Below are 27,080 nucleotides of genomic sequence, written 5' to 3' on the forward strand. Positions count from 1 at the left end.
TTCAGGTGCAGAAGCTTCTCAGCTTAATATATTCCCATCTGTTAATCTCTGCTTTCACTTGCTTAGAGAGTGCAGTTTCTTCCTTGAATATGCCTGTAGTCTCAATGTCCTGGAGTGTTTTGCCTATGTGTTGTTCTATATATCTTATGGTTTTGGGTCTGATATCGAGGTCTTTAATCCATTTGGATTTTACCCTTGTACATGATGTTAGCTGGGGGTCTAAGTTTAATTTTTTGCAAGTGGCTATCCAGTTGTGCCAGCACCACTTGTTGAAGAGGCTTTCTTTGCTCCACTTAGGATTTCTTGCTCCTTTATCAAAAATTAGGTGATTGTATGTCTGGGGAACATTCTCTGAGTATTCAAACCTATTCCACTGATCTGAGGGCCTGTCCTTATTCCAATACCATGCTGTTTTGATAACTATTGCTTTGTAGTAAAGTTTAAAGTTGGGGAAAGTAATTCCTCTTATATTCTTTTTCCCAATGATTGCTTTAGCTATTCTAGGGTGTTTATTGTTTCAAATGAATTTCAAAAGTCCCTGATCCACTTCTTTGAAGAATGTCATGGGTATCTTTAGAGGGATCGCATTAAATCTATATAATGCCTTGGGGAGTATTGCCATTTTGATGATGTTAATCCTGCCAATCCATGAGCAGGGTATGTGTTTCCATTTCTGCGTGTCCTCTCTTATTTCTTGGAGCAGAGTTTTATAGTTTTCTTTGTATAGGTCCTTCACATTTATAGTCAAGTTAATTCCAAGATATTTGAGTTTGTGTGGCACTATTGTCAATGGGGTTGTTTTCTTAATGTCCATTTCTTCCTTATTACTATTGGTGTATAGGAAGGCCATTGATTTTTGTGTGTTAATTTTGTAGCCTGCCATCTTGCTATATGTGTCTATTGTTTCTAGAAGCTTTTTGGTAGAGTCTTTAGGGTTTTCTAAGTAGAGTATCATGTCATCTGCAAACAGTGAGAGCTTGACTTCTTCCTTTCCTTTCTGAATTCCCTTGATATCTTTTTCTTGCCTAATCGCTATAGCGAGTACTTCCCGTGCTATGTTGAATAGGAGTGATGAGAGAGGACAGCCTTGTCTTGTGCCAGAATTTAGAGGGAAGCTTTTAATTTTTCTCCATTGAGGATAATATTTGCCACTGGCTTGTGGTAGATGGTCTTAACTATATTGAGAAAGGTTCCTTCCATTCCCATCTTGCTCAGAGTTTTGATCAAGAATGGGTGTTGGACCTTATCAAATGCTTTCTCTGCATCTATTGATATGATCATGTGATTTTTATTTTTCTTGTTGTTGATATTGTGTATTATGTTGATAGACTTACGGATGTTAAACCATCCTTGCATTCCTGGGATGAAACCTACTTGATCGTAGTGGATAATTTTCTTAATGAGGCACAGAATCCTATTTGCCAGGATTTTGTTGAGGATCTTTGCATCTGCATTCTTCAGCGATATTGGTCTATAATTTTCTTTTTTCATAGCATCTGTCTGGTTTAGGTATCAAGGTGATGTTGGCTTCATAAAAGCTATTTGGAAGTGTTCCCGTTTGTTCAATTTCATGACAGAGTCTTGCCAGGATTGTTAGTAGTTCCTCTTGGAAAGTTTGAAAGAATTCATTAGTTAATCTGTCTGAGCCTGGGCTTTTGTTTTTGGGCAAACATTTGATTACCATTTTAATTTCATCAATAGTGATGGGGGTGTTTAGATATGCTACATCCTCTTCCTTCAACCATGGAAGATTATAAGAGTCCAAAAATTTATCCATTTCTTTCAGGTTCTCATTTTTAGTTTCTCAAAGTAGTTTCTGAGTACCCTTTGAATCTCTGCCATATCAGTAGTGATCTCTCCTTTTTCATTCCTAATACGAGTTATCAAGTTTTTTTCTCTCTCCTTTTTTGTTAGTTTTGCCAGTGGTCTATTAATCTTGTTTATTTTTTCAAAGAACCAACTTCTGCTTTCGTTGATCTTTTGGATTGATTTTTGGGTTTTCACTTCGCTGATTTCTGCTCTAAGCTTTGTTATTTCCTTCTATCTCCCTATTTTTGGGTCCTTCTCTTGAGCACTTTCTAGTTCTATTAGCTGTGTCATTAATCTACTCAGGTAAGCCCCTTCTTCCTTCCTGATGTGTGCTTGCAAAGCTATAAATTTTTCTCTCAGTACTGCTTTTGCTGTGTCCCATAAGTTCTGATAGTTTGTGTCTTTATTATCATTTGTTTCCAGGAACCTTTTGATTTCCTCCTTGATTTCATCTCGGACCCATTGGTTATTCAGTATGAGGCTGTTTAACTTCCAGGTGTTAAATTTTTTCTTCTGTGTCCCTTTGGAGTTCACAAATAATTTCAGAGCCTTGTGGTCAGCGAAGGTTGCCTGCAAAATTTCTATCCTCTTGATATTATGGAAGTGTGTTTTATGTGCCAGCATGTAGTCTATCCTGGAGAATGTCCCACATACATTGGAGAAGAATGTGTATCCAGGTTTCTGGGGATGGAGTGTCCTATTTATATCCACTAGGCCTCTTTCTTCCATTTCTCTCCTCAGTTCTAGTATATTCTTGTTGGGTTTCAGTCTGGTTGACCTATCCAGTGTTGACAAAGCCGTGTTGAGGTCCCCCACAATTATTGTGTTGTTATTGATATTATTTTTCAGATTTGTCAACAATTGTATTAAATATTTTGCTGGCCCCTCATTTGGTGCATATATGTTTAGGAGAATTATTTCTTTCTGTTCTACTACCCCTTGATTAATATAAAATGTCTATCTTTGTCCCTTACAACCTTCCTGAGTATAAAGTTTGCATTATCTGATATTAGTATGGCCACTCCAGCTTTTTTATGAGTGTTGTTTGCTTGGATAATTTTTCTCCAGCCTTTTATTTTGAGTAGATGTTTGTTCTGACTATACAGGTGCATTTCTTGTAGGCAGCAGAAGGTTGGATTTAGTTTTTTTGATCCATTTAGCCACTCTGTGTCTCTTAACTGGTGCATTTATTCCATTGACATTGAGAGAAAGAATTGTCCTGGGATTTAATGCCATGTTTATATCAAAATTTGTTGTGTCTTTTGGTTAGTCTTGTCTTAAATTAGGTCTTTCAGTTTTTCTCTTAAGACTGGTTTTGAGTCTGTAAAGTTTCTGAGCTGTTTTTTGTCTGTGAAACCATGTATTCAAACTGGAAAGTGAGTTTTGCTGGGTACAGTATTCTAGGTGAAGCATTCATTTCATTCAGTCTTGTCACAATATCCCACCACTGCTTTCTGTCCTTGAGTGTTTCTGGTGACAGGTCTTCTGTAAATCTCATGGATGCTCCCTTGAATGTAATTTCCCTTTTTGATCTTGCTGTTTTCAGAATTCTGTCTCTATCTGTGGGATTTGTCATTGTGACTAGGATGTGTCTTGGGGTATTTTTTCTGGGGTCTCTTTTGGTTGGTACTCTTCAAGCATGCAGGATTTGATCACATATATTCTTTTTCTCTGGAAGTTTCTCTTTAATGATGTTCTTGACCGTTGATTCTTCCTGGAAATTTTCTTCCTGGGGCTCTGGGACTCCAATGATTCTTAAGTTGTTTCTGTCAAGCTTATCATAGACTTCTATTTTCATCTGTTCCCATTCTTTGACTAATTTTTCCATTGTCTGTTCATTTGCTTTAAGTTTTTTTCCCCAATCTCTCCCACTGATGGAATTGTTATTTATCTCATCTTCCACAGCACCAATTCTATTCTCAGCTTCTGTCCAGAGCTTCTGTCCCAGAGCTTATTCATTTTGTCATTCACTTCGTTTACTGAGTTTTTCAGGCCTGTTAGTTGACATGTTATTTCAGTTTGGAGTTTTGTGATTTCTGTTTTCATATTTTCTTGGTTCTTATTAGTGTTCTGTTCAACTTGATCCATGGTTTCTTTGAGTTCTTTGAGCATCTTCCATATTGCTTGTCTAAAGTCCTTATCTGAGAGGTTGATTAGTTGGTTGGTCATTATCTGGTCATCAGAATTGTCATCTTCATTCTCTATGTCTGATGCTGGCCTGCATTGTTTCCCGATTGTCACACTTGTATTGTGGTTTTTTTTCTACGTGTTGTGGTGGTATTCATTGGCTAAATGATGTAGGCAGCCACACTCCCCTGGCTCCACCCTTTCTGGATGTGTTGACTTGCCTCCAAGGGAGGGGAGTCCTCCATGGATGAAGCCTCACACAGGATCAAATCTTAGGCCCCAGCACGCAGCAGAGAAGACATTCCGGAGAGAAATGCTGGACTTCAGTGATCCAGCACAGTTCTTAGTGTGATTTTTTTCTTCTTGTTGCGATGGTGTTCTTTCCTTAGAAAGAGTGAAGTGGAGTTGCCCTGTTCTTCTGGAGCCTCTTTTTGGCCCACTCCCAAGAAGTTCACGCGACAGGACAGTAGACAGATACACCCAGGCAGCACTCACAATTTTTCAGTCAGGCCCCACTGGGCAGGCGTAGTTTCGTAAATTTTCCCAGCTGACGTCACAAACAGGGGACCTGGCTTCTGCAGAGTTCTGCTTATAGGCGGTTTTCTTTTTTTTCTTTTTTTGGTTTTTGTGCCACACCCGGTGGTGCTCAGGGGTTACTCCTGGCTGTCTGCTCAGAAATAGCTCCTGGCAGGCACGGGGGACCATATGGGACACCAGGATTTGAACCAACCACCTTTGGTCCTGGATTGGCTGCTTGCAAGGCAAACGCCACTGTGCTATCTCTCTGGGCCCTTATAGGCGGTTTTCACATTATGGAGCAGTTCCTTGGCGTTCCCACCCTAGAATGGGCCTCTGGGAGAGAGAGTTTTCTGGAGCCTTTTTTTGGCCCACTCCCAAGAGGTTCACGCGACAGGACAGTAGACAGACACACACAGGCAGCACTCACAATTTTTCACAGTCGGGCCCCACTGGGCAGGCGTAGTTTTGTAGATTTTCCCCTCATCATTATTAGTGTTTTTTTTGTTTTGTTTTTTTTGTTTTTGTTTTTTTTGTTTTTGTAAATTTCCATGGGAGATATTAGTTTGGGCCCAGTCGAGGACAAAAATTGTGGAATAAGCTATTCTTTTGTCACCATCAAAAGGTATATATCTTGCCTACGTTAACACTTCCCACCTTTTTAGGCTTGCTCTGTGAGCCTCCTTTATACTGCTTGTGATTTCTGTTATGGACCAGCCTCACATAGCATGGAAAGAGTTGTTGATTGGAGCTTGTGAGCTAGAGAATTCAAACTGGGATTCATAAGTGTGTGTGTGTGTGTGTGTGTGTGTGTGTGTGTGTGTGTGTGTGTGTGTGTGTGTGTGTGTATGAGATGTTAAGTGAATGAGAGTTAATAGCTAACATGGGCAGAAGTTAACTCAGAAAACACTGGCTCTCTGGAGAACTCTTACTAATCATATGCCTTCAGGCGACTGAGGAGCATATCAGCTGATTGAGAGAAACACAGTAATCAGAGTCATCAGTGAAAAAAGTGGGAACCTTTAGATGCCTTATGAAAATAGAGATGTATTGTTACTGCCCATGATAGATGAGATACTACAAAAGATCAATAAAAATTAGAATAGCCCTGAGCTTCTGGGAGATAAGAGGAAATATACCGAGAAAGTTGCCAAGAGCTGGACCTCTCCTTCCTTTCTCATTGTCAATTGTTGGCCTTGGAGCACTGGGGCAGCCACAGCTGCCATGGGTGGAGGCGGGGGAAGTATGGAGGGTGCACAGCTAGTGGTGGCAAATAAATATAGAAATCAGTGAGTCATGTCCTGGACAACTCAATGATCCTCCTTCTTGGGTCTCAGAGAACTTCCCAGGTGCTACTATGCTTCACTGCACAATTGCCATAATTGGTACTTGACCATTATTTGACATTACTTGAAAAAGTTGGACCATTATTACTTAAGAAACAGGGCATGTTGGATTCTATGATAGTGTTGAATAAATCAGCCCTTAGATGGGCTTGAATGGTATTGGATGGTGATGGAGGGGCCTTTCTCTCCCAGCTCGGACCATGTGTCTGCAACCCCCTCCAACCGGCGGGTCAGCAGCTTCAGGATAGCGGTGGGTAGAAAACTCACAGGCAGTCAGGTTTCAGGAAATATCAGCTTTATTCAGGCCCTGGCCAACGTGTGTGTGGCCTATCATAACTTTTTACACTGGATCCTTTTTCAGCCCTGCATTCTACCCCCTTTCAGCCATCTCTCTTCATGCTCCTCTCTCCATCCATCCTCAAAATCTTCTTATCAATCCTCCCTGCCCTTCAGGCTAAACTTTTTGTTACCTACCAAAGACCCCTCCCAGAAATGGGCAGGTTTTATTAGCAGGTAAGGTTACAGGAAGAATAGGGGATGGACTAACAGATATTGATAGTTAAGGGATAGAATAGGACAGACAAGCATCCCCTTCTTCATCAGTGGCTTTAGGGTCAGAGTCTTCAGAAGTGGCTCTACAGCTGAGCCTGGAATTCTTCTAGAGTATCCCAACTCTCAAACTGTGTCCCTCCAGTCAGACTGTGACTATGGTTTCTTCTCACTAGAGAAGAGGATTGGAGCTTGAAGCCCATTGAGGTAAATACTAAATGAAGTAATGGGGGAGAAGATGAATGGAAGGGGTGCTGGTCAGTCCTCCTTGAGCTTACATTAGGTATTGAGGATGGCAGGATGAAGCACATGGACAGTTTCTAGGGTTCCTGTGTTATGTCTCCTCCATAAGTCTCTGTGGTTGATCCTGTGAGACTAGTTTCAAGATTTTCTGGCTTAGTTTATCCCCCAGCTGAGAGGACTGAGGTGGACACAGGGGAGCACACAGCAATAGTCAATCACATGAAGGAATCTTGTACAGGAGAAACTCCAATGTGTAGAGCCAGCTCATCCTCCCACTCCCCATCCCCTGACAATGGACATTTCACTAAAATTCAGAGCAAGACCCTGTTGGAGATGGAGCAGAATTGGAAGAGCACTTGGCTGTATGTGAGGTGCTAGGATCTATCCTCAGCACTGCCCAGGGAACCTGAGCACCTCTGCATTGGACATTGTCAAAAGTTTCCCTTAAACCCACAGTGCCATCAACTAAGCAATATTGCATGGTTTCCTCTCTCTTAGGCATTTCATGTCTCAAACTTTGATTTTACACAAGTGAGTGCTCTGACAGCTTTCTGAGCTCTGAAGTCACCTAAGGCTCATTAGGCAGGTCGAGTCATTAGAGGATGAGCACTTACACTGGCTAATGGCTAGCACTCTTGCAGGTAAAACAATGAAAATGACATCTAGTGGTTGTTGAGTCCCCTATAGAAGAAATGTGAGGTGGTGAGTGGCTTGTCACAAGAAAGACTCAGGTACAGTTGGCTGACAACTGGCACTGCTGTGTTCATACTTTGTGAGTTCTAAGGTCCCTCTTAACAGGATTCTGCAGTGAGTCCAAGCCTCAAAGAATGACTGGAATTATTACCCACTGCAACATGACTGAGAAGAGAGAGGCAGACAGGCAAAAAGGCAGAGACACAAAGAGGCAAAGACAGAGAGAAACAATATCTAATCTGTGTGCACGAACCATCTACTGCAATTTAGGACAGTTGCACAGCATTACCATCATTTTATTCCTAATTTGAAATGCTCCAATAACTCTCCACCAAAGCAACCTTTTTAGAGTAAAAACATCCAAGGTACAGCTTCTTTCACAGTTCTAGGTCACGGTAGGATAAAGCAGGGCCCATCTTTTGAGGGAGGGGCTGGGAGCAGCCTCCCCTGCAATGGATCCTCATTGCGTTCCCCCCCCCCCCCAGTCTTCTTCTCATAGATAGGAGAGGAAAAACTAAAGTCTGATGGCATGAAATCGTGTTATTTTTCTTCGCAGACAGGGCGCCTTGGGTGGGAAATCGCCTGCACTATTTTGTGAATTGGATGCTCACAGAATTCTTTCTCTTTTCAGGACAGGGAGAGCCTGGAGGGAAGCCAGAAGCTACTGATCAACTTGTAAAGGGGTGAGAGGGATGGCCCTGCATGCGTCTATTGGATCCACTGTTACAGCTTCTCTGAGCAGAGGAAAAATCGAGAGGCTAAGGCACCCTGAGTTCAGCACAGGGCCCTACTGACTGGGCCAGGCTCTCACATTTAACCTCTCACGTTTCCGTTTTCCTCTACAATCTTACTTCTCATGTCCTTGGCTGTCTGCCTTGGACTCACTGATTCCCATATATACTGTATCCCTGATCCAAATTTAGCCCGCTTTGAAGGTGTCGATGTTCTGACACTGCTAGGCCTCACCCCATATGTGTCACAGCATGTCATGCTCCATGGCAAAGGGCAGTTTCTCTGGGCATAGACTGTAGACAGTTAAACCCACATGAACTTCAGTTTCCTGTCTGTAGAGTGAGATCAGCTAGAGTACCTCCCTGTGGCATTGCTGGATACATACTGATTGTAGGCCCTGCCCTGGCACACTATCCCTTGTGCTGCAAAAAAAAGGGTGGTTTTCTCTTACTCTTTTGGTGCTTCTCAACCATGAGTTTCCTTTTCTTGGTTCCTCAAAGGAGATCTCCCAGACTTTCTTCTCCTCCCTGAAATGCCAAGAGCACAACAGCCTTGCAAGGCTGTGTGCCCTGATGGAGGCTGAGTCCCCTTCTTTTTTTTTTTTTTTTTTTTTTTTTTTTTGGTTTTTCGGGCCACACCTGTTTGATGCCCAGGGGTTATTCCTGGCTTAGCGCTCAGAAATTGCCCCTGGCTTGGGGGACCATATGGGACGCCGGGGGATCGAACCGTGGTCCTTTCCTTGGCTAGCGCTTGCAAGGCAGACGACACCTTGCCTCTAGCGCCACCTCGCCGGCCCCAAGTCCCCTTCTTTATGAGCCCCTTGGAGACTCCATGCCAGAAAGCTCAACCTGAGATGCTCCACTGAAGCCTGGGGCTAGTCTGGACATCATTTTAGGCTTTACAACTTAGGGTGATAGCACCAGTGGGCTCTGGAGTCTAGAGGCCAAGGAATCCTTAACGCAGGTGACCCCAGTCTGCTGTTCAAATTGGAAGTTCCCCAAGAATCCCCAGGCCCCTTGGTGGAGAGTTGGGGGACCGCAATGCACAGTGGAGCCTCCCCTACTGTTGATTCTAAAGGAGCTGAGACCACGCTTTAGGGGTTACAGGCTTCCCAGGTCCTTCTGGGTAGGGCCTTATCCTCTCCCTCCCCTTCCTCAGTACTTCCAAATAAAATCTCTTTTACTTCAAGAAAAAAGTGGAGAATTGAGGTCTATGAACTTACTTAACAAGCAAGGTCCTAAGGGCACCCTGATGTGCTGCAACCCCCTCTATCTCTTAGATCCCCCTTCAATGGCCCCCTCACCTGGACATCCTCCTGACATTTTTCCCCGATCCCACCAACATAGGGCCACAGTAAACAAGACTCCATCTCAGGAATAGCTCCTCACCAGGAAATACCCCTTATGCCCTGTGGACCCCACAATGACCCAACAGTGAGGCTGTGCTCCACACACAGTGAATTTCTTCTGGGGGCAAGAGCAGACCAAAGTGTGAGGTAGTAAGGACCCCCAGGGAGATGGGAGATCTAAGGTGAAAGAGGGACATGACAAATGGGCCCAGCAGGGCCTAAATAGGGTGCCCAGACCAGCCAAGCTGGGAGTCTCCAATTCATAGACTGTAAGTATATACATGACTGTAGACTATACTGTGATGCACTCTCCCACTCCTTGTGACCTTGACTTTCTGTATATCCCATGGTGGGTTGGGGTTCTGCTGCTCTCAAACCCAGAGATGTGCTGGGAGAGATACTGTGTGAACTGGGCTCAGGAAGGTGTGATGACTCTGTTGGGCTGTGGAGATGCTGGCCAGGGGTTAGTCACTATGCCATAAAGACACCCAGACTAGGCCATGCAGAAGGTCATAGATGCCTCAGATAGTATTGCGCCATCTGAGAGCTGAGCCAGACATATGGCTGAACTCTAGATCATTCCCATTCACAGTCTAGAAAAGCTGGAGCCCAGCTTTTTCCTCTGATCACAGGACAGAAGAAACTGTTCCCACTGTATTAGCTTTCTTCGATAGCCGTTACCAAATTCCTCCAACTCACTAACTTAGGTGGTGAAGACTGAAGACACCAGAAATCTATTATCTCATAATTTTAGAAGCTGTGTCTCTGTAATGAAGGTGCTGGCATGGTCAAGATCTCTGTGTGAGCTATAGGGCAAAACCCTCCAGCCTCTCTCTTTTTCCTGGCTATGGTGATTCCTGTTTTTTTTGCTACCTCTGACTCTAGGCCCCATTGTTCTCTCTGTTCTTCCACCGGCTATCACCAGTCCTGTTGGGGAATGGCTGACCCTCACAGCCCTATCTTAATTTGTCCATAGCTGTAAAAAAAAATTTCCAAATAAGCTCAAGAACATAGGTACCAGGAGTTATTTAATATTTATTTATTCAATATTTGGTGAGGAGCACAATCCTTCCTTCAATGTGCTGCCTGAATTCTGTGTATAGGGTGAATATTAAAAGGATTGCTGTTGGGGCCGGGCGGTGGCGCTAGAGGTAAGGTGCCTGCCTTGCCTGCGCTAGCCTAGGACGGACCGCGGTTCGATCCCCGGCGTCCCATATGGTCCCCCAAGCCAGGAGCGACTTCTGAGCGCATAGCCAGGAGTAACATCTGAGCGTCACCGGGTGTGGCCCAAAAACCAAAAAAAAAAAAAAAAAAAAAAAAAAAAAGGATTGCTGTTATTTTAAACAATTTCTTAGGGACTATTTATTCTGCAGAGGAAACTGGAATGCCAACCAATCTCTGAGCTCCACTGAGTCCTTTATCATCTGGTTCTCCACATAGCAGTCTCCCACTTTCCTGCGTGAAGAAGGATATGTTCCTAATTCAACAGATTTGCTAGCATTTGTCAAAGCTGCCAATTCCTCTGCCTGTCTTCAGAGTTCATCTATCCCTACTAGCAAATCCCAGTCTTGCCTCTCTCTCACTGGCATGCTCCTTTACCATCCTTGAGCATCTTTCCCCAGTTTCCCTACATATCTGGGAAAAATTTCCCCTGAAATTGTCCAAAACTGAGTCCCTACCTTCTCAGACCATTCACTAATTCCAAAGAATTGGATGATTTTCTGGGTCAGCCAAAAAGAAGTTGTTGTGGCCTCAATGATGGGAAAGCACTATGAAGAAGATAACTGCCTTTCCCCACATCACTCCACAGTGTTCCTTAAACCTTCTTTCCTCAACAAAATGAAGCTTTGTAATTTCCTACACTGTACTTTCTTAGGAATAATAGAATTTAAATGTGTCTCAAAAAGGTTAAGAATAGTTTATAGCTAGTTATAAAATATAAAATGTAAATTTTCGTTCTTTCTGTTTTGGGCAGGTAAAGGAAACATACAGGTTTCTAAGCCTGGGTTTTGAAACTTTATGGAGCTGTCAAGTTCACATGATCATTGTTTCCCTTTAGTATTTTCAAATGGAGAGAAAATTCATCACATGACAGTGAATGTGGCACTGTTTCCTGAGAGGTGGACAGCAGCTACACATGGCCATCAGCTGGAGGGTAGGGTCTCCCATGCTCAGATACTTGCCTGAGGCTGACAGTGGCTTCACAATGGAGGCCCCAATGGGAACATCCACCTATCATATTTCCAATCAGATTTCATCCTGCCCATGAACTGATTTATTAGAAATCCACAATAATAAAAACCATTAGCAGAGGCAAAGTGTCACCCTATGAGTAAGGCCAGTATAAAATACGCAGAAAATGACTTTTGAGGGTAAAGGATCAAGGATAAATGGTTCCAATCATGATATCCCCAGCACAAATCATTCAGATTATGACATAATAAAAAAATGTCAAGGAAGCTTTCATGCTTGAATCTGGATGCCTCATGGGGACTTCGGTTGAGTGATGGGTGACACTATTTTAAATGCATCTGGCCTACCTCCATGCCAAGCTGTCAAATGGTAGAGAAAGGCGGTGCTGCCCACAGGACAGTCCAGTCTGGCTTCCCCTCCCTGTACTGCAGGCCCTGTCTGTCATCTCCCCTGAGAGTCTTTCTGGCTCTAATGCTTTTTCTTCACTGTAGCCCCAACTACTATTCATGCCTCTACCTTTTAATCTTGGTGCTTATTTTTGTTCCGTAACACTATCTGGATCTCTGACTCTAGAAGCAGCCAAGTATCAACAGCCCACAGGACCACATGCCATTAACAAAGCACCTCTCCCCTCAGGCTTTTAGCATGAAAAGACGGGAAAAAGCAGTGACATTTCACAGACAGACTTTTTCCCAGCAGCCAGAGGACGAGACACCAAAACAGAAAACCTCAGTCTGTGTTTCAGCCGATCCAAGAAAGCAAATATCTAAGAGTCCTGGCGACTCAGTCACTCCTAGGGGAAATCACAGCTTCTCTGGGAGGCCTCTGCTTGGACACGTGGATCAGGCCCTGTGTGGCTGATCTTGGGGGCTTGGCATTCAGCATGCTCTGGAAAGAAAACAGGTCTAACCTAAAGAGAACAGGGACAGTTTAGTTCCCTTTCCGTTTTCTGTGGATGTGGTAGAAAATGGCAACAAACATTGCAGGCTGAGATGCCACCTCTGAGTCCCCCAGCTCAGAAACCCAGAGCTGTAAATCACTCCCATCGCGGGTGTCCCAACTGGAGAGGAGGGTGTAAATCCAGGTTCACATTTATAGAGAATCAAATTATTGCTTTATCCCAGGGAGATGAATGAGGGTGACAGACTTTTCCGAGCTGTAAAAATAGATGGATGCTTCCTATAAAATAACTCACAGATGCCTACAATAATTTACAATCGATGTGGCAGGCTGGGAGCAGGCCAGTGGAATTCCATACAGAGCACCACACTTCTCCGGCGGTAGAGTAAATGGTTTGGCTATTATGATAATACATTTCAACACACCAAATATATCTCCCCTTAATAGAAATGCATTAGACACCATTTATAAAAATATCAACATCACAGTTCTTTTCCTCCAACTCTAACTTAGACATAAATATAACACAATTTATGGATGAGGAAATCCAATTTCATGCTGTTTCAAACACATTTTTGCTTATTACATAACCACACTTGCCTATATTTTAGATAGTGCATTACATGAAATAGATGCATGGTGATACTATCTATCTCAGTGTCTACATAGGGTTATGAGCATCATATCCATTTGTGATGGAATGATTCCCTGAAATATCTTATATACCAATAGCCCGAGTACCTACTACAGGATGAGATACTACATAATTACTACGGGCACATGCTGCCTAGAATGTGGAAGAATGAGGTGACCTGCACATATTATCTCTAGCCATCTGTGGGTTGTTATGCTTGGCAGTGCTCAGAGCCACTCCCCCTGGATACTTGGGAGACCAGGCAGTGCTGGAAATTGAACCTGGGACTCTGGCATGCAAAGTATGTATTCTGGCCCCACAAGCAAAGCATGTGCTCCAGTCTTTTGAGCTGTCTCTCAGTCCTTGCTTGCCTTTCATAACTCCAAATACCAACAAATTGAAGATGGACCAATTGTTGCCGATATGTACTGCCAACAATGACTCCAAGGAAGCCTGCTTTCTCCATCTCTGTTCCCTGCACACACTGGTGAAAGTGTCAGGGGTTGTAAACACTTGCTCTACTTTGAGAGTTCATGGAGGTCCTGGTTTGGCTTCCTGAGATCTTTTTTCTCCTCTTAGGTTCAGCTCTGGTATGCTGGTATTTAAATTCTTACCTTTGCTCATCAGTAAGATGCTACTAGTGAGGACAGGGGGAATTCTTGGACTTTGTGTGAGCCACAAGCTCTCTGAGTCCAGTTAACCAGGCACAGTGAAGGAGACAGGGTCAGTCTTGCATACAAGAGGAACCCTCTACAGTCCCTCCCCATGCAATGGGTCTTCTTGGTGTACTTTGCTATGACTATGGAAATACACTGGGAGTGTCTTTTTAGATTAATAATGGCCAAAGTTTGGAAGCAACCAAAATGTTCAAGAGGATGGAATGGGACTATTGAGTTGGGAATGTATCTCCTGTGTTAGAGCATGTGCCAAGCATGATTCCTGAGTACAGAAGAGTCCATGTATTATCCCTCATGTTGAGAATTCCTTGAGCATTCAATAGACAACTGAGCTCTCACGGTCCTCAAGCATCACCAGGACAGACCTAGACACTGAGCCACCAGGGTGGCCATTAACAACTACAGGAAAGGAAGGAAGAAAAAAAGAAAGAAAGAAAGAAAAAAAGAAAGAAAGAAAGAAAGAAAGAAAGAAAGAAAGAAAGAAAGAAAGAAAGAAAGAAAGAAAGAAAGAAAGAAAGAAAGAAAGAAAGAGAAAGAGAGAGAGGAAGGAAGGAAGAAAGAAAGAGAAAGAGAGAGAGGAAGGAAGGAAGGAAGGAAGAAAAGAAAGAAAGAAAGAAAGAAGAAAGAAAGAAAGAAAGAAAGAAAGAAAGAAAGAAAGAAAGAAAGAAAGAAAGAAAGAAAGAAAGAAGGAAGAAAGAAAAAAAAGTAAATGCACTGTCAAGTCATAAAAAGACTCATAGAAATGTGCATTGGTGATGGGTGTTACACATTGTATGACAGAAACTCAATCATGAAAATATTTGAAGCTGTGTGACTCATGCTGATTGAATTTAATTTTTATTTATAAATATATTTTATATATTTTATTTATAAATAAAATAAAGACTTTAAAAAACTTAAATATATTCTGTGTAAAGAGATTTTGTGAAAGAAATGTTATGGAGGTGGTAAAAATTTCAATGATTGCCCAGGAGTAGGCACAGATAAACTGTAGAACAGAAAGTACTTTCAGGGGGCCGGCGAGGTGGCACTAGAGGTAAGGTGTGTCTGCCTTGCAAGCACTAGCCAAGGAAGGACTGTGGTTCAATCCCCCAGCATTCCATATGGTTCCCCCAAGCCAGGGGCAATTTCTGAGCGCTTAGCCAGAAGTAACCAACCCCTGAGCATCAAACAGGTGTGGCCCGAAAAAAAAAAAAAAAAAGAAGGTACTTTCAGGACAATACAGATATTCTTTGTGATACGTGGATTGGAATAGTAAATGTTTGCAATAAAAAATAGCTTCTGGGGGCCGGGCGGTGGCGCTAAAGGTAAGGTGCCTGCCTTGCCTGCGCTAGCCTTGGACGGACCGTGGTTCGATCCCCCGCTGTCCCATATGGTCCCCCAAGCCAGGAGCAACTTCTGAGCACATAGCCAGGAGTAACCCCTGAGCGTTACCGGGTGTGGCCCAAAAACCAAAAAAAAAAAAAAAAAAAAAAAAAGCTTCTGCATTCCTATGTTAATTGTAGTGCTATTTTACAATAGCCAGAATCTGGAAACAATCCAGGTGCCAAACAACAGATGAATGGCTAAAGAAACTGTGATACAACTATATAATGGAATACTATGCAGCTGTTAAAAAATCATGAAATGTGCTTATACATAGATGGACATGGAGACTATTATGCTGAATTAAATGAATCCGAGAAAAAGATAGACACAAAATAGTCTCACTTATCTGTGGGATATAATAAAAAAAAAAGACAGTATGGTAATAATATCCAGAGACAATAGAGATGAGGGCAGGAAGGACCAGCCCATGATATAAAGCTCACCACAAAGAGTGATGAATGCTGTTAGAGAAATAACTGCACTGACAACTACCACGAAAAATGAAAGTGAAAGAGAGAAATAGAGTGCCTGTCCCTAAAACAGGCAGGGGTTGGGGGAGGAGGAAAATGGGGGACATTAGTGGCAAGAAAATAGCACTGATCTATAACAAAATTGAGAGAACCCAGAAATTTACCTAAATCCTTTGCATCTTAGATGCCTAGCCTCTTTCATATCAAAATCCCAGTTCAGAGAGGACATTGGTTATAATGGATACCCTTGATTGGAATATCCTAATCTTTCTAAGTCTGCGGTTTATATTAAGCTTCAAGTATAGTGTGGGCCAGTTTATGGATTGGATAGATGTATAACAACATCTAATATTCTTTTATTTTAATAATTTCTTTATTTGAACACTCTGGTTACAAAAATGTTCCTACTAAGATTTCAGTCATAAAATGTACACACCCCCTTCACCCGTGCAACACTCCCATGTGGCTGACCCAGGACAGATGCAGGTTCGATCCCCAGCATCTCTATGGCCCCGTGAGCCAGGAGCAATTTCTGAGGGCAGAGCTAGGAGTAACCTCTGAGTGCCACAAAACAAAACAAAATAAAACAAAAAAGATACCTGGTTTATAAGGGACTGAGGAGAGTACAATGGATACTTGCATTCCTTGCACATGACTGACCTGGATTAATTCATAGCACCCCATATAATCTCCTGAGCCCTGTCTGGACTGATCTTGAGCAGAGAGCCAAGAATAAGTCCCAACTACTACCAAGTGTGGCCCCAAAACAAACAAATAAGATATCTGATTTATGGACCGTAGACATAGATATAAAAGTGAATAATATAGCTTCTAGAAGAAAACAGAGAAGATATATAAAGAATCTACATATTGAAAAATATTCACAGTAACTACATCAGTAAAACTATTTTTAGAATACATATTTTTAATATCTACAGATGAAGCATAAAATAAAGCAATGCCTTTTTTTATACTGGGCAAAATATGATGCACCTATGATCTACAAGCAGAAGAAAATAGGCCAGACATCATAGGGGTTTTAAAGGAACATCCATGAAGTGGTTCTGAGTCACCATACTTGTTTGATGGTCTCTTTGAGGGAGAAATCTATATCACCTGAACATCTCTGTTAAATTTTTAGGTATTAGCCAAGAGAAATAAAAATATATATCTTGAGTCAAAGATAATGTGAAGATTAAGGAATGTCCCCTGTACAAAGTTGTGACTACAATGCTGATTCAAGTCCCACACTACATATGGTCCCCACCACAGGAATAATTCATGAGCACAAAGCCATATGTGACCCCTAAACACTGCTGGGTGTGGCAAAAAAAAAACACAAAACAAAGTGACAAACAAACAACCCCGTACCATATGTTTAGAGAGATTTTTACATAAATGCACATGACAGTTCTAAATTGGAAACAGCCCAATTATTTTTCAGTAGGAAAGTAAATAAATAAATCTTCTATTACATAATAGAACACCCCAGCCATAAAAAAGAATTAGTTGAGGGTTGGAGAAATAGTTGATGGACTGAAATCTTACTTTACATGTGGGAGGCCTGGATTCTATGCTTGACAACGATTGGACCCAGCACCATTAAAAAAAAAAAAAAAAAAAAAAAAACAACCTCTGGGCACTGATAAGGAAGAATCCCTTGAGTTTTCTGGATGTGATGCAAAAACAAACAGAAAAAGAATGAGTTCCTAATACTAGCATCAATGAAATCTTCCTTTGAAATTGAGTGACAATACAAGGGTGAAGGTACTTGAGTTGCATATGGTTAACCTAAGTTCCTTCTCCAGCACCATACACAGTCCACTGAGCACTGCCAAGAGTGATCCAGTCCAGGAAATAGCCCTGAGAACAACCTTGTGTGCACATCCCAAAAACAAAACAAAACAAAACAAAAACCAGGAGAGAGTGAAACATCAATGTGGAGGATGTTAGTGTCATCATTTCAGTTGGATGAAGAGAAGACGGATAGAAAGTGTGATTCCATTTATTTGATGTTCTAGAAAAGAGAGGCAGCTATCATGATATAACCCAGTAAGGGTTGTCTGACAGGTCGGTATAGGGGAATGAAGATTACTAACAGGAAAGGACTGAAGGATGTTGTCAGGTAATAGAAATGTTCAATGTCTTATTTAAGGAAAAAAAAAAGTATAGAGATTTTGCAAATCTGACCTTGTTAAGACTGTAGGCTGAAAATCTGCTTATATTATGCAAAACACAAAAAAGAGGGGGCAAAATGACTTACAGACATAGATACACAAAACATATTGGGGAAAAAACTGAGTCCATAATATTGCTTGGGGGAAATCTCATTGGCTACCTTTGAGGTTGCTATGACACCAATTCATTATTCTAAAAGTGCTTAAATAAAAGGAAAAAGATCAAGCATTATCCTGCCATTCCTGTTTGAACTATAGTTCAGAGTATCCAAACAATTGATGAAAGCCCTTTTATTTAAATGGAAAAATTACACCTTAAAAATACATAATGAGTGTGGAATTTAAAAATCACGATTTCATAGAACCTAATGAAATACAGGTGATAGCCATTAGTGACAGTTCAAACCATTAGGAGAAAAGTTGGTGGGAAAGAGATGGAAGAATCGCCTGACAATACACTACTGCACTGCTGAGTCTTGATGTTACAAGAAATGAGACATCATGTGTCCATAATGGAATGTGACAGAAGTCAGAGTCCCATCAAAGGTATTCCTCACAGGGAAGAACAAATAGAAACAGAAAGGGAATGAAGGAGGAAACTGGTCTTACTTAGCCCTCTGGATTTAATTACAGCTTGGAGAAAATGATGATTAGAGGAATGTGATAAAGCCTCAAAGAGAATCGATCAGCCACATTCAGATTCTAAAGAATTTTAGAGAACAAATACATGGGGTTTTAAAGTACTTTTTTCAAGTAGATTTTGAAGTACTATTCTGAAAAGGAATAATAAAATTGAGGGGGGATATTATAGACTAAAATGAACTCTAAACAACTAAATGCAATGTGTGGATTGTATTTTAACCCTTATTTAAACTCATCAATTGTAAAATAACATATTCAATACATTTATATTATATATGTTTTATATTATATAGCATATAATTATATATTAATTAAAGTCTCAGAATTTTGGTATTATCTCTAAGATAGATGAACCAGGTTCTGGATTCTATTAAGTATAATTTTATCTGAGATGTGTTTATGCATATTTATTTTTATTGGATATATATGACATCAGATTAGTGGCAAGTATACAGCATAATGATTTGATAACTGTTTATATTATGACATGATTACCACAATAAGCCTAGTAAACTCCTTGTTGAGTCTAAGTTAAAAAAATGTCTCTATATTAGCAATACACTCTTTGAAGTCTTTATATGTGGGATGATATAGTGTGTGGGGATTTGTTCTTTAAAAGATTTTCAGTAGCTGAATGTTGATATTTGTTGAAGCTGAACTGAGGAGTGCATTTGGATTCGTTGACTGTTCTATTTTGGTGTCTGTTTCAAATTTTCCATAATAAAATGTTGAATTAACATAAAATACATTAACATAAAATATGACGACTGAATTCTTCATTCTCCAATTTGTTTTGTGGGGACAAAATAGCAAGAGACAAAATCATCTAACCCCTCATTTACTTGGGCTGTAATTCCTAGGCTCAAAGCAGCAAGACATTCAGAATGGGAGGAAGCCATTTCAGTCTCCAGTTGATGTTTCTGGCTTCCTCCTAAGTAAGAAAGACATGTGTGCATTTGTCTGTTTGTGGACATGCATGCATGTGTGCGTGTGTGTGCAGATGTGGTTCCTGCTTTTCCAAAGTCTATTTTTCTTCTATGAACAGATGGCCAGTTGAACAAAGGCCACCCCATGGCTCTGCTATCCGTTGCTATTCACAGCTGAAATTCACTTCCCTCTAGTCTTTTCCTGTCCTGACCTTCTGCATGGTGGTGAGGGTGTCATGGGGTGGTCAAAGCTGGTAAAGTGAGAACTGCCATGTTTGACATCTTTATAGAGGGAGGATACCATGTGGGCAGTGTGGCTCACCTTTTGAGGGGTGTTTCAGAAGCAAATAGGAAAGGAATCTCAATGGAGCTAGAGGAGGAGCTAGAGCTCCACATTCCTGCATGAAATTGGAAAAGGGAGCGGGGATGTGAAAGATGGTGACATTTTTAAAATGAAGAAGTTTCCTAAACCTGTTTATAAAAAAAAAACTTCAATGTCAATGCCCCCTCCTGACTCTTAGGTTCTTTGGGTGGAGCAGATGCAGACACAGCCCACAGCACTGCTACTGAGTCACTGCAGTTCATAGCCCTGGATGCCAATACAGCATCCTGACATGGGATGGAGCCCCTGTTGTCTTGGAGGTGCCCATTTCTGGGTCAGTTCCCTCTGGGTCAGGTCCTTGTCTCACTCTGAGAGCCCTGGTCTTCTCTTACTGCCAATCCACAGAACATCCTTAATCCTTTCAGCCAAGGTTTCCCAACGGTGTTGCTGGGAACCCAACAGACCCACTTCTCTGTAAGGTCCTCTCTAGGTTCTCCCTACCTGAAACCCAGGAATATGGAGTTACCCTTCATCCACCGCTTCACTCACTCCTCTCCACTTTACTTCCCATGGAGCACTTCGAACCCACACCTCCTGCTTTTAAGGTCCACTGAGGGTACCCATGATGAGTTCTTGTACATATTCTACTCTCTGATCTACAGGCCCCTCTCTCTCTTTCTCCTTTTTTCTCTCCCTCTCTCTGCCACCTCTTATCTTCCTCTCCCCATCACTCTAGCTCTTTCCCTCTGGTCTCTCTCTTCTTTCCTTTTGTCTGTGTGTATTTGTGTGTCTGTTTGTCTTGCCTCATTCTCTGTGGCTCACTTTTTCATGTTCTTTCTAGGTTGCTTCTCTTTCCTTTGTCTTTGTGCTAATCCCCCTCTTATCTCTGGGCAACCTCTGCCCACCTGTCATTTCTAATAGGACTGATATGCTCCAAATATCCAAATCTACCTCAGGTTCATCTGCCCTCCTGAGCTGCCTTCCCAGCAGCTGCTGGATGAAGGGTGTCTGAAACTCAGACTCACCTTCCCCACATCTCCTCCCATTCTTCCCTTTAAAGACAGTCTTCACTGCTCCTGGCCACATATCCCAGAAATTTGGGCTTAGCCTTGGCCTCTTGTCCCTTCTATTATCCCCTTTCTGCATTCTCTGCTGGTTCTGCATCTTCTGCTTTACACATTTGTTATTCTTTTCACCTTGCTCCAACCATACTCTAAGCTCTCTCACTGATCCTACCTTTTATTCTACATAGCTCCAATTATTTTTCACGTGTTCATTATGGTCATAACCATCTTCTAAGTAAAAGAAGTATAATAACCTCTCAGCCCTGAAATTTCTTCAGAGGAGCTGGACTGAGACCTCTGGGTACACTATACACATATGTCTATACACATTTGCATACATATATATAGAGGAAAACATATGTCTATAGTCATATGTGTATATTATATAAAATGTGTGGTGAGCATTATACAGATTCAACCATTCATTATACAAAATACCCATAAAGTTTTTTAAATACATAGATCAAATAATCTTGAAATTCATATGGAATAATTAACCACCATAAGCTTCATTGCTTGAATAGCTAAAGAAATACAAAGAAAAAAGATGAGAAGCTTTGCTTGCCCCCAAATTAAAACTGTGCTATAAAGCAGTAGTAATCAAAAACAGTGTGGTACTGAAATAAGGACCAATACAATAGAATTAAAAGTTTAGATTCTCAGGTATATGGACAATTGCTCTTTGATAAAGAAGCAAAAGATATGAAGTGTAGCAAGGAAAGCCTTTTCAACAAATGGTGCTGGGATAACTGGTTAGTCACAACTGGTTAGTTGCTAAACAAACAAAGACCTGAACTCAGACCTTTTTCTAACATCATGCATAAAAGTAAAATCAAAATGTATATAATACCTGAACCATAAATGATATTGTAGAAAATATAGGTAGAACATTCCTTGACATTGAAGCTAGGCATAAAACCAATAATTCAATGCCACTGGTCAAACAAAAGAAAGCCATCATAAACAAATGACACTATGTCTAAGAAGCTATTGTACAACATAATAAATTATTTTTCACTCAAAAGAAGAGGAGAGAATATTTGCGTGCCACTCATCTGATAAAGGGTCAACATTCAAGGTATATACAGCATTTGTAAAACTTTACAATAAAAAACAACAAACCTTATGAAGGGCAATACATGAAAAGAGACTTCCTCAAAGAATTTTCTGATGACTAGAAGTGTATGAAAAAAGACTTTATATCATTTCAGTTATCTTCAGAAATGCAAATTTAAATAACAATGGTATCTCATCTCACACCAATGAGACTGGCACATGTTACAAAAATAAAATAAAAAACCAACATTGGTGTAGATGTGGGGGAATAGGGATCCTCAACTACTGCTGATAGTAACATTGACTGTCTAAGCTTTTGGGGAAAACAATATGGATACTCCTCAACACACTAGGAATTGATCTTGTATATGGCCCAACAATTCTATGTTTTGACAACTACCCCAAAGGCCCCAAAACTTTACTCAGAAAAGATACCTGCACTCCTATATTCACTTTAAAACTATTAGCAAAAGTCAAAATCTAGAAATAATCCAAGTGTCCAAGAACAGATAACTGGATAAAGACACTCTGGTACATGTACACAGTGAAATATGATTTGGCTATTATAAAAGATTCAACTAAATTTGATGCTACATGGATGGATCTGGAGAGTGATAAATCTGGTTTAGTGAAGCTAGTTAGAGAGAAAGGAACAGACACTGAATTATCTTTTTCAAATGTGGGTTATAAATAAACATAGTTGGAGAATAACAAATACCCAAAGTCAATAGAAACTGAGAACTGGTCTTTTAGTAGGAAGCTTATCTCAGGGGAGTGATAAGGAGGATTAAGATGAGAGGGATATTGGGACACTGGGGAGAGAGAAGTGTTGACTTGTGTTATGCATAACATCATACCATAACAGTATTATCAACCACAGTGCCTGTAATAAAATAAAAAACTTAAATGTTTAAATGTTGGTATGGAATACATTGAGCCTGGGTCCACCTAATGCTCTCAGAAGGTCACACAGAGAGCAGGGAACAGGGACTTCCCATCTCACTCTCAGTCAATCAAGAAACAGAATTGTTCCTGGGCTGCAGGACAGAAACCTTTGTGTGCCCTTTCTCCTGCTAGGACTTGCATGGTCTTTCAGAGTTGTCATCACTTTCACCACCTGATCTGACAATCTCCTACTCAGACAGCCTCAACTAGGTCACTTCTAAGGAGTGTGGCAACCTTGAAAACAACCTCATAACAGGAGGGTGAATGGTCACTACTAGCTAAAGATGCCTTAAATGCATCTTTAGATATGGAATGATTAGGCAGCTCTGCTCACAAATACAACCCTCACATGGTGACATAGGAGCACAGACCTTGATGCCAAGTTCAATATTTTCTCCTCCATACACATCCATCCCAGGGTCCAGAAGACCAATTTCACCAAAGAACTTTCTGTTGACCACGAAGGAGCAGCCAATCATAGCAGGTGTCCTGTGGGAGAGAAAAAGAAGCCATGTCAAATGGTCTGTATCCACAGTAGAAGATTATACAACAACAGGAAAACCAATGAAGACCCTGTCTGATTTCATAGTCTGTTTCCACAGAAAACTTTTGTACAAAAGCTGAACTCGGGGCCAGAGAGAGCATAGAGGTAAGGCATTTGCCTTTCATGCAGAAAGTTGGTGGTTTAAATCCCGGCATCCCATATGGTCCCACGAGCCTGCCAGGAGCGATTTCTGAGCATAGAGCCAGGAGTAACCCCAGAGTGCTGCTGGGTGTGACCCAAACACACACACACACACACACACACACACACACACACACACACACACACACAAAAAAAAAAAAAAACCTGAACACAGAGGAGAGAAGATGGTAATGTCTGAGAAGCTAGAAAGCTGAGAAGCGGGGAGTTGCTGATCAAAGGGTACAAGTTTGCAACCCAACAAGAGATAAAATGAGTCTATGAATCTGAATCTGGTTTTTAAAGATGCTAGGAGGGCCAGAGCAATAGTACTGTGTGTAGGGTGTTTGCATTGTATGTGGCTGACCTGGGTTTGATCCTTGGCATCCTAAATGGTCCCTCAAGCCTGTCAGGAGTGATTTCTGAGCACAGAGCCAGAGTGACCTCTGAACACCACTACTAGGTATAGCCCCAAAACCAAAAAAAAAAGAAGAGAGAAAAAGAAAGAAAGAAAGAAAGAAAGAAAGAAAGAAAGAAAGAAAGAAAGAAAGAAAGAAAGAAAGAAAGAAAGAAAAAGAAAGAGAAAGAAAAGAAATGAAAGATGCTAGAAGTCATATGTGGTGATGGCAGTATGAGTTGATTCCATGACAGCAAAAATACCACACAGTGCACCAGATCAATCACTGTACACATAAACGATCAGGGCTCATAGAGGTCAGTAGCCCAGCTCATTCTTTTTTTGTAGCTAAGTATCCCCTGGGTCCTCGATGGAACACCAAATGTGGGAACTGCCTTATAGAAAAGCAGATAAAATCCTGGGAGGCTCATGAGTGGAAGTGGACCCAATGTCTATGCTGCCTTCCAGCATCTTTCACTGCCTTATGCATTTCACATACTGCAGGAAGTGTGGAACCCAGGATAGTCCCCGGTGAGACTTCCATATTGATGCCTCATGGCCCTGGCTTGTCTTCCAGTGCAGTATCTTATGTGGGATCCTAAGTCCTTTATTAAATTATGAGGTCTCTCTTCATACTTTACAGAAACCTGCTTTACACCAAAGGTATTTGCGCTATTTTCTAAGCCCCTACCATGTCCTGGGGTTTCACTTATGCCATTGGGGGTAAAAAAAATATACAGCATACCTCCCTCATCCAAGCACCTGAGGTGTTAATGATTACTATTATGATGATGATTATGACTATAACAGCCATTGATTGAGCAATTACTATGTCTCAAGCATGAGTACAAAGCATGTTTCGGGCATTTGAAACAACCTTCCCCTGTGCATTACCACCATCAGAAGGACTGACTTTATTTAAAAGCCAAGACATAGGAACTCCCACAACTGGCCTTAAGGCAACTCAAGACCACCCAAATCCAAAGTCCCGGGCCATCCCCACCTGCTTCAGAAAGGGCCTTGTGGTAGAACCAGTGAATATCCATACTTTCATGGGCCAGAAATGCCAGTAAAAGAGTTTCTTGAGCAAACAAGATGTTCCTGCAGAAGCCCCAGTGTCATTCTTTGGGGGTCACCAGTGACGTTCTTTCCAGCCTATCGTGAACCCTCAATGGCCCCTATTATAAGCTGTATATGGCCTCAATATCTGGACTACCACATTAGGATGACCTCTGGGCGCTCACATATGGGAGAGACCGTAATGGCACTCCGGAGTTAAGACAGGGTTCTGAGCTGCACAGACTGGTTGGGTAGTTGGAAAACTAGCCATAGCTTTCTTGAGTGGAAGGTTCTGGAACCTGGTTATAAACTGTGTGAGGTGATAGTGTGCAGGACACACATTCTGCAAATACCCTCCTCTGTGCCAACCTCCCATGCCTCTGAGGCCATCTACATTTACTTGTTCCAAACTCACTATCATGCCCAAATACCAAGAGCAAGTGACCAGAAAAGTGGCCCTGAGAAGTGATGCTGAGGCTGTTGAATTCATAATAAAGCCTCAAGTGGCAGCCGTCATGGGGTGGGGAGAATTTTGTGGCTGGACTAAAGCATCACTCAGGCATCCCAGGGTAGCAGGAGTGGCTGGATAGGTGATGAGAGTGCAGGAAGAGGGAGAGGAAGAGGGAGAGGCAGAGGCAAGGAAGGAAGGAAGGAAGGAAGGAAGGAAGGAAGGAAGGAAGGAAGGAAGGAAGGAAGGAAGGAAGGAAGGAAGGAAGGAAGGAAGGAAGGAAAGGAGAGAGGGAGAAGGGAGGAAAAGAGGGAGGGAGGGAGAAAAGAAAGGGAGGGAGGGAGAAAGAAAGGAAGGAAGGGAGAGAGGGAGAAAGGAAGGAAGGGAGGGAGAAGGAGGAAAGGAGGGAGGGAGGGAGGAAGGGGGAAAGAAAGGAAGGGAGGGAGGGAGGAAAGGAGGGAGGGATAGAGGTGGGGAGGGAGGAGGGGAGGGAGGGATACAAACACAATGGAGAGCATCAGGAGCATGTGACCTCCAGTATCAGAGCTGGCACACGGCTGCTGGTCCTTCTACTTGCTTCTCCACTGTCCTCAGAGCCAGCTCTGGTGCTCAAGCAGCCCAATGGGTTGGCATAGCTGACATGGGTTTGAGTCTCCCTGAGTTCTCTATCAGTTACAGCTCTGTGCTACTGTGCCAGGCTCTATATCAGAAACCTAGGTCCCTAGAGAAGTAACTGAGATGTTTCCTTTTGCCCCTCTGTGAAACCAAGGCCACTGCACCTGCCTTGTCTGCCACAGAGTCCACAAGAGAGGCAGGCACAAATGGCCTCTGTCTGCCTGGCAGGGAGCAGACAAAGCCAAAAACAGGAAGCAGGAGGCTAGACTTAAGGCAACAAAAATGCAGCAACTTTGAGCCCCTTAGCTTGGGTGGGATGGCTGCTGGGCCAGCAGTAATCATGTGTGAAAGTTTCCTGGAAAATCACTCAAGACTCTGCTACAGTGTTGCTGTGCCCATGGGGTGCCCTGCCATCAGGCCTGCAGACGTCAGGCAGTGGTTGATGTACGCAGGGCAAGAGTGGGTTAAATTATTGCATCTATGTCTGTTCCTGGCTGCAGCCTTCCTGCACAGTGAGTGAGGGTAGGGGTCTCATGCTGGAATGTTCTGCAGACAGGCAGCACCCTCTATGGGGAGATACAGGTCCCCAAATAAAGTCATCAGCTTCAGGGAGTAGCTGTGTAGGATCAGACTAAGGCTAAGGTTGCCCTGCTCAGGGAGAGCCCCGAGCTGCTGCTGGCAGCCTCTAGCCCTGTCCATCACGCCCACGTCAGGGTACTTGGGCTGGTGGGATCTTGGAGCATGAGCCTGGAGCTTCATTCCTCCAATTCCGCTGTGATTATCACCATGAGTGCAAACAATTCAATTCAAAATCATTCAAAAATGATAATCATATTAAGGGACCTGCCAAAGTCTAATAGCTCCATTACAGAAGAGAAGAACATAAACGGAAAATAATCACTTTCTTTGTTGCTGTTGCACAGAATTCGTGCAGCACACACAGGCTCCTTTCTGAGTCCTATCTGGCACTTTCCCATAGGTTCACGGCCCCACAGGTGACATCTAGAAGCTTCTCTCCCTGAGTGGCTCCCAGTTGTTCTGCATGTGATTTGAGACTACAAGTTGTTTGGCCCATTTCTAGCCACATGCACAGGGATCTGTGGTTTGACTCCTTAGCACAATCAGGGCAGAAATCGTGGGGT

At 42.2% G+C, this 27,080-nt stretch overlaps 1 protein-coding gene across 1 annotated transcript in view; it reads right to left on the minus strand.

The window, feature by feature from the left end:
- The window catches only part of GALNT17 (polypeptide N-acetylgalactosaminyltransferase 17), a 421,732-nt gene that overhangs the window by 70,052 nt on the left and 324,600 nt on the right, over window positions 1-27,080 (minus strand). Inside the window, exon 6 of the mRNA XM_049789513.1 lies at window positions 23,109-23,226. Within this exon, the coding sequence (XP_049645470.1) occupies window positions 23,109-23,226 (118 nt within the window). The remainder of the gene's footprint in view (window positions 1-23,108; window positions 23,227-27,080) is intronic.

Source organism: Suncus etruscus, chromosome 15 (assembly GCF_024139225.1).
Source record: "Suncus etruscus isolate mSunEtr1 chromosome 15, mSunEtr1.pri.cur, whole genome shotgun sequence".
In the NCBI taxonomy this organism is placed as follows: domain Eukaryota; kingdom Metazoa; phylum Chordata; class Mammalia; order Eulipotyphla; family Soricidae; genus Suncus; species Suncus etruscus.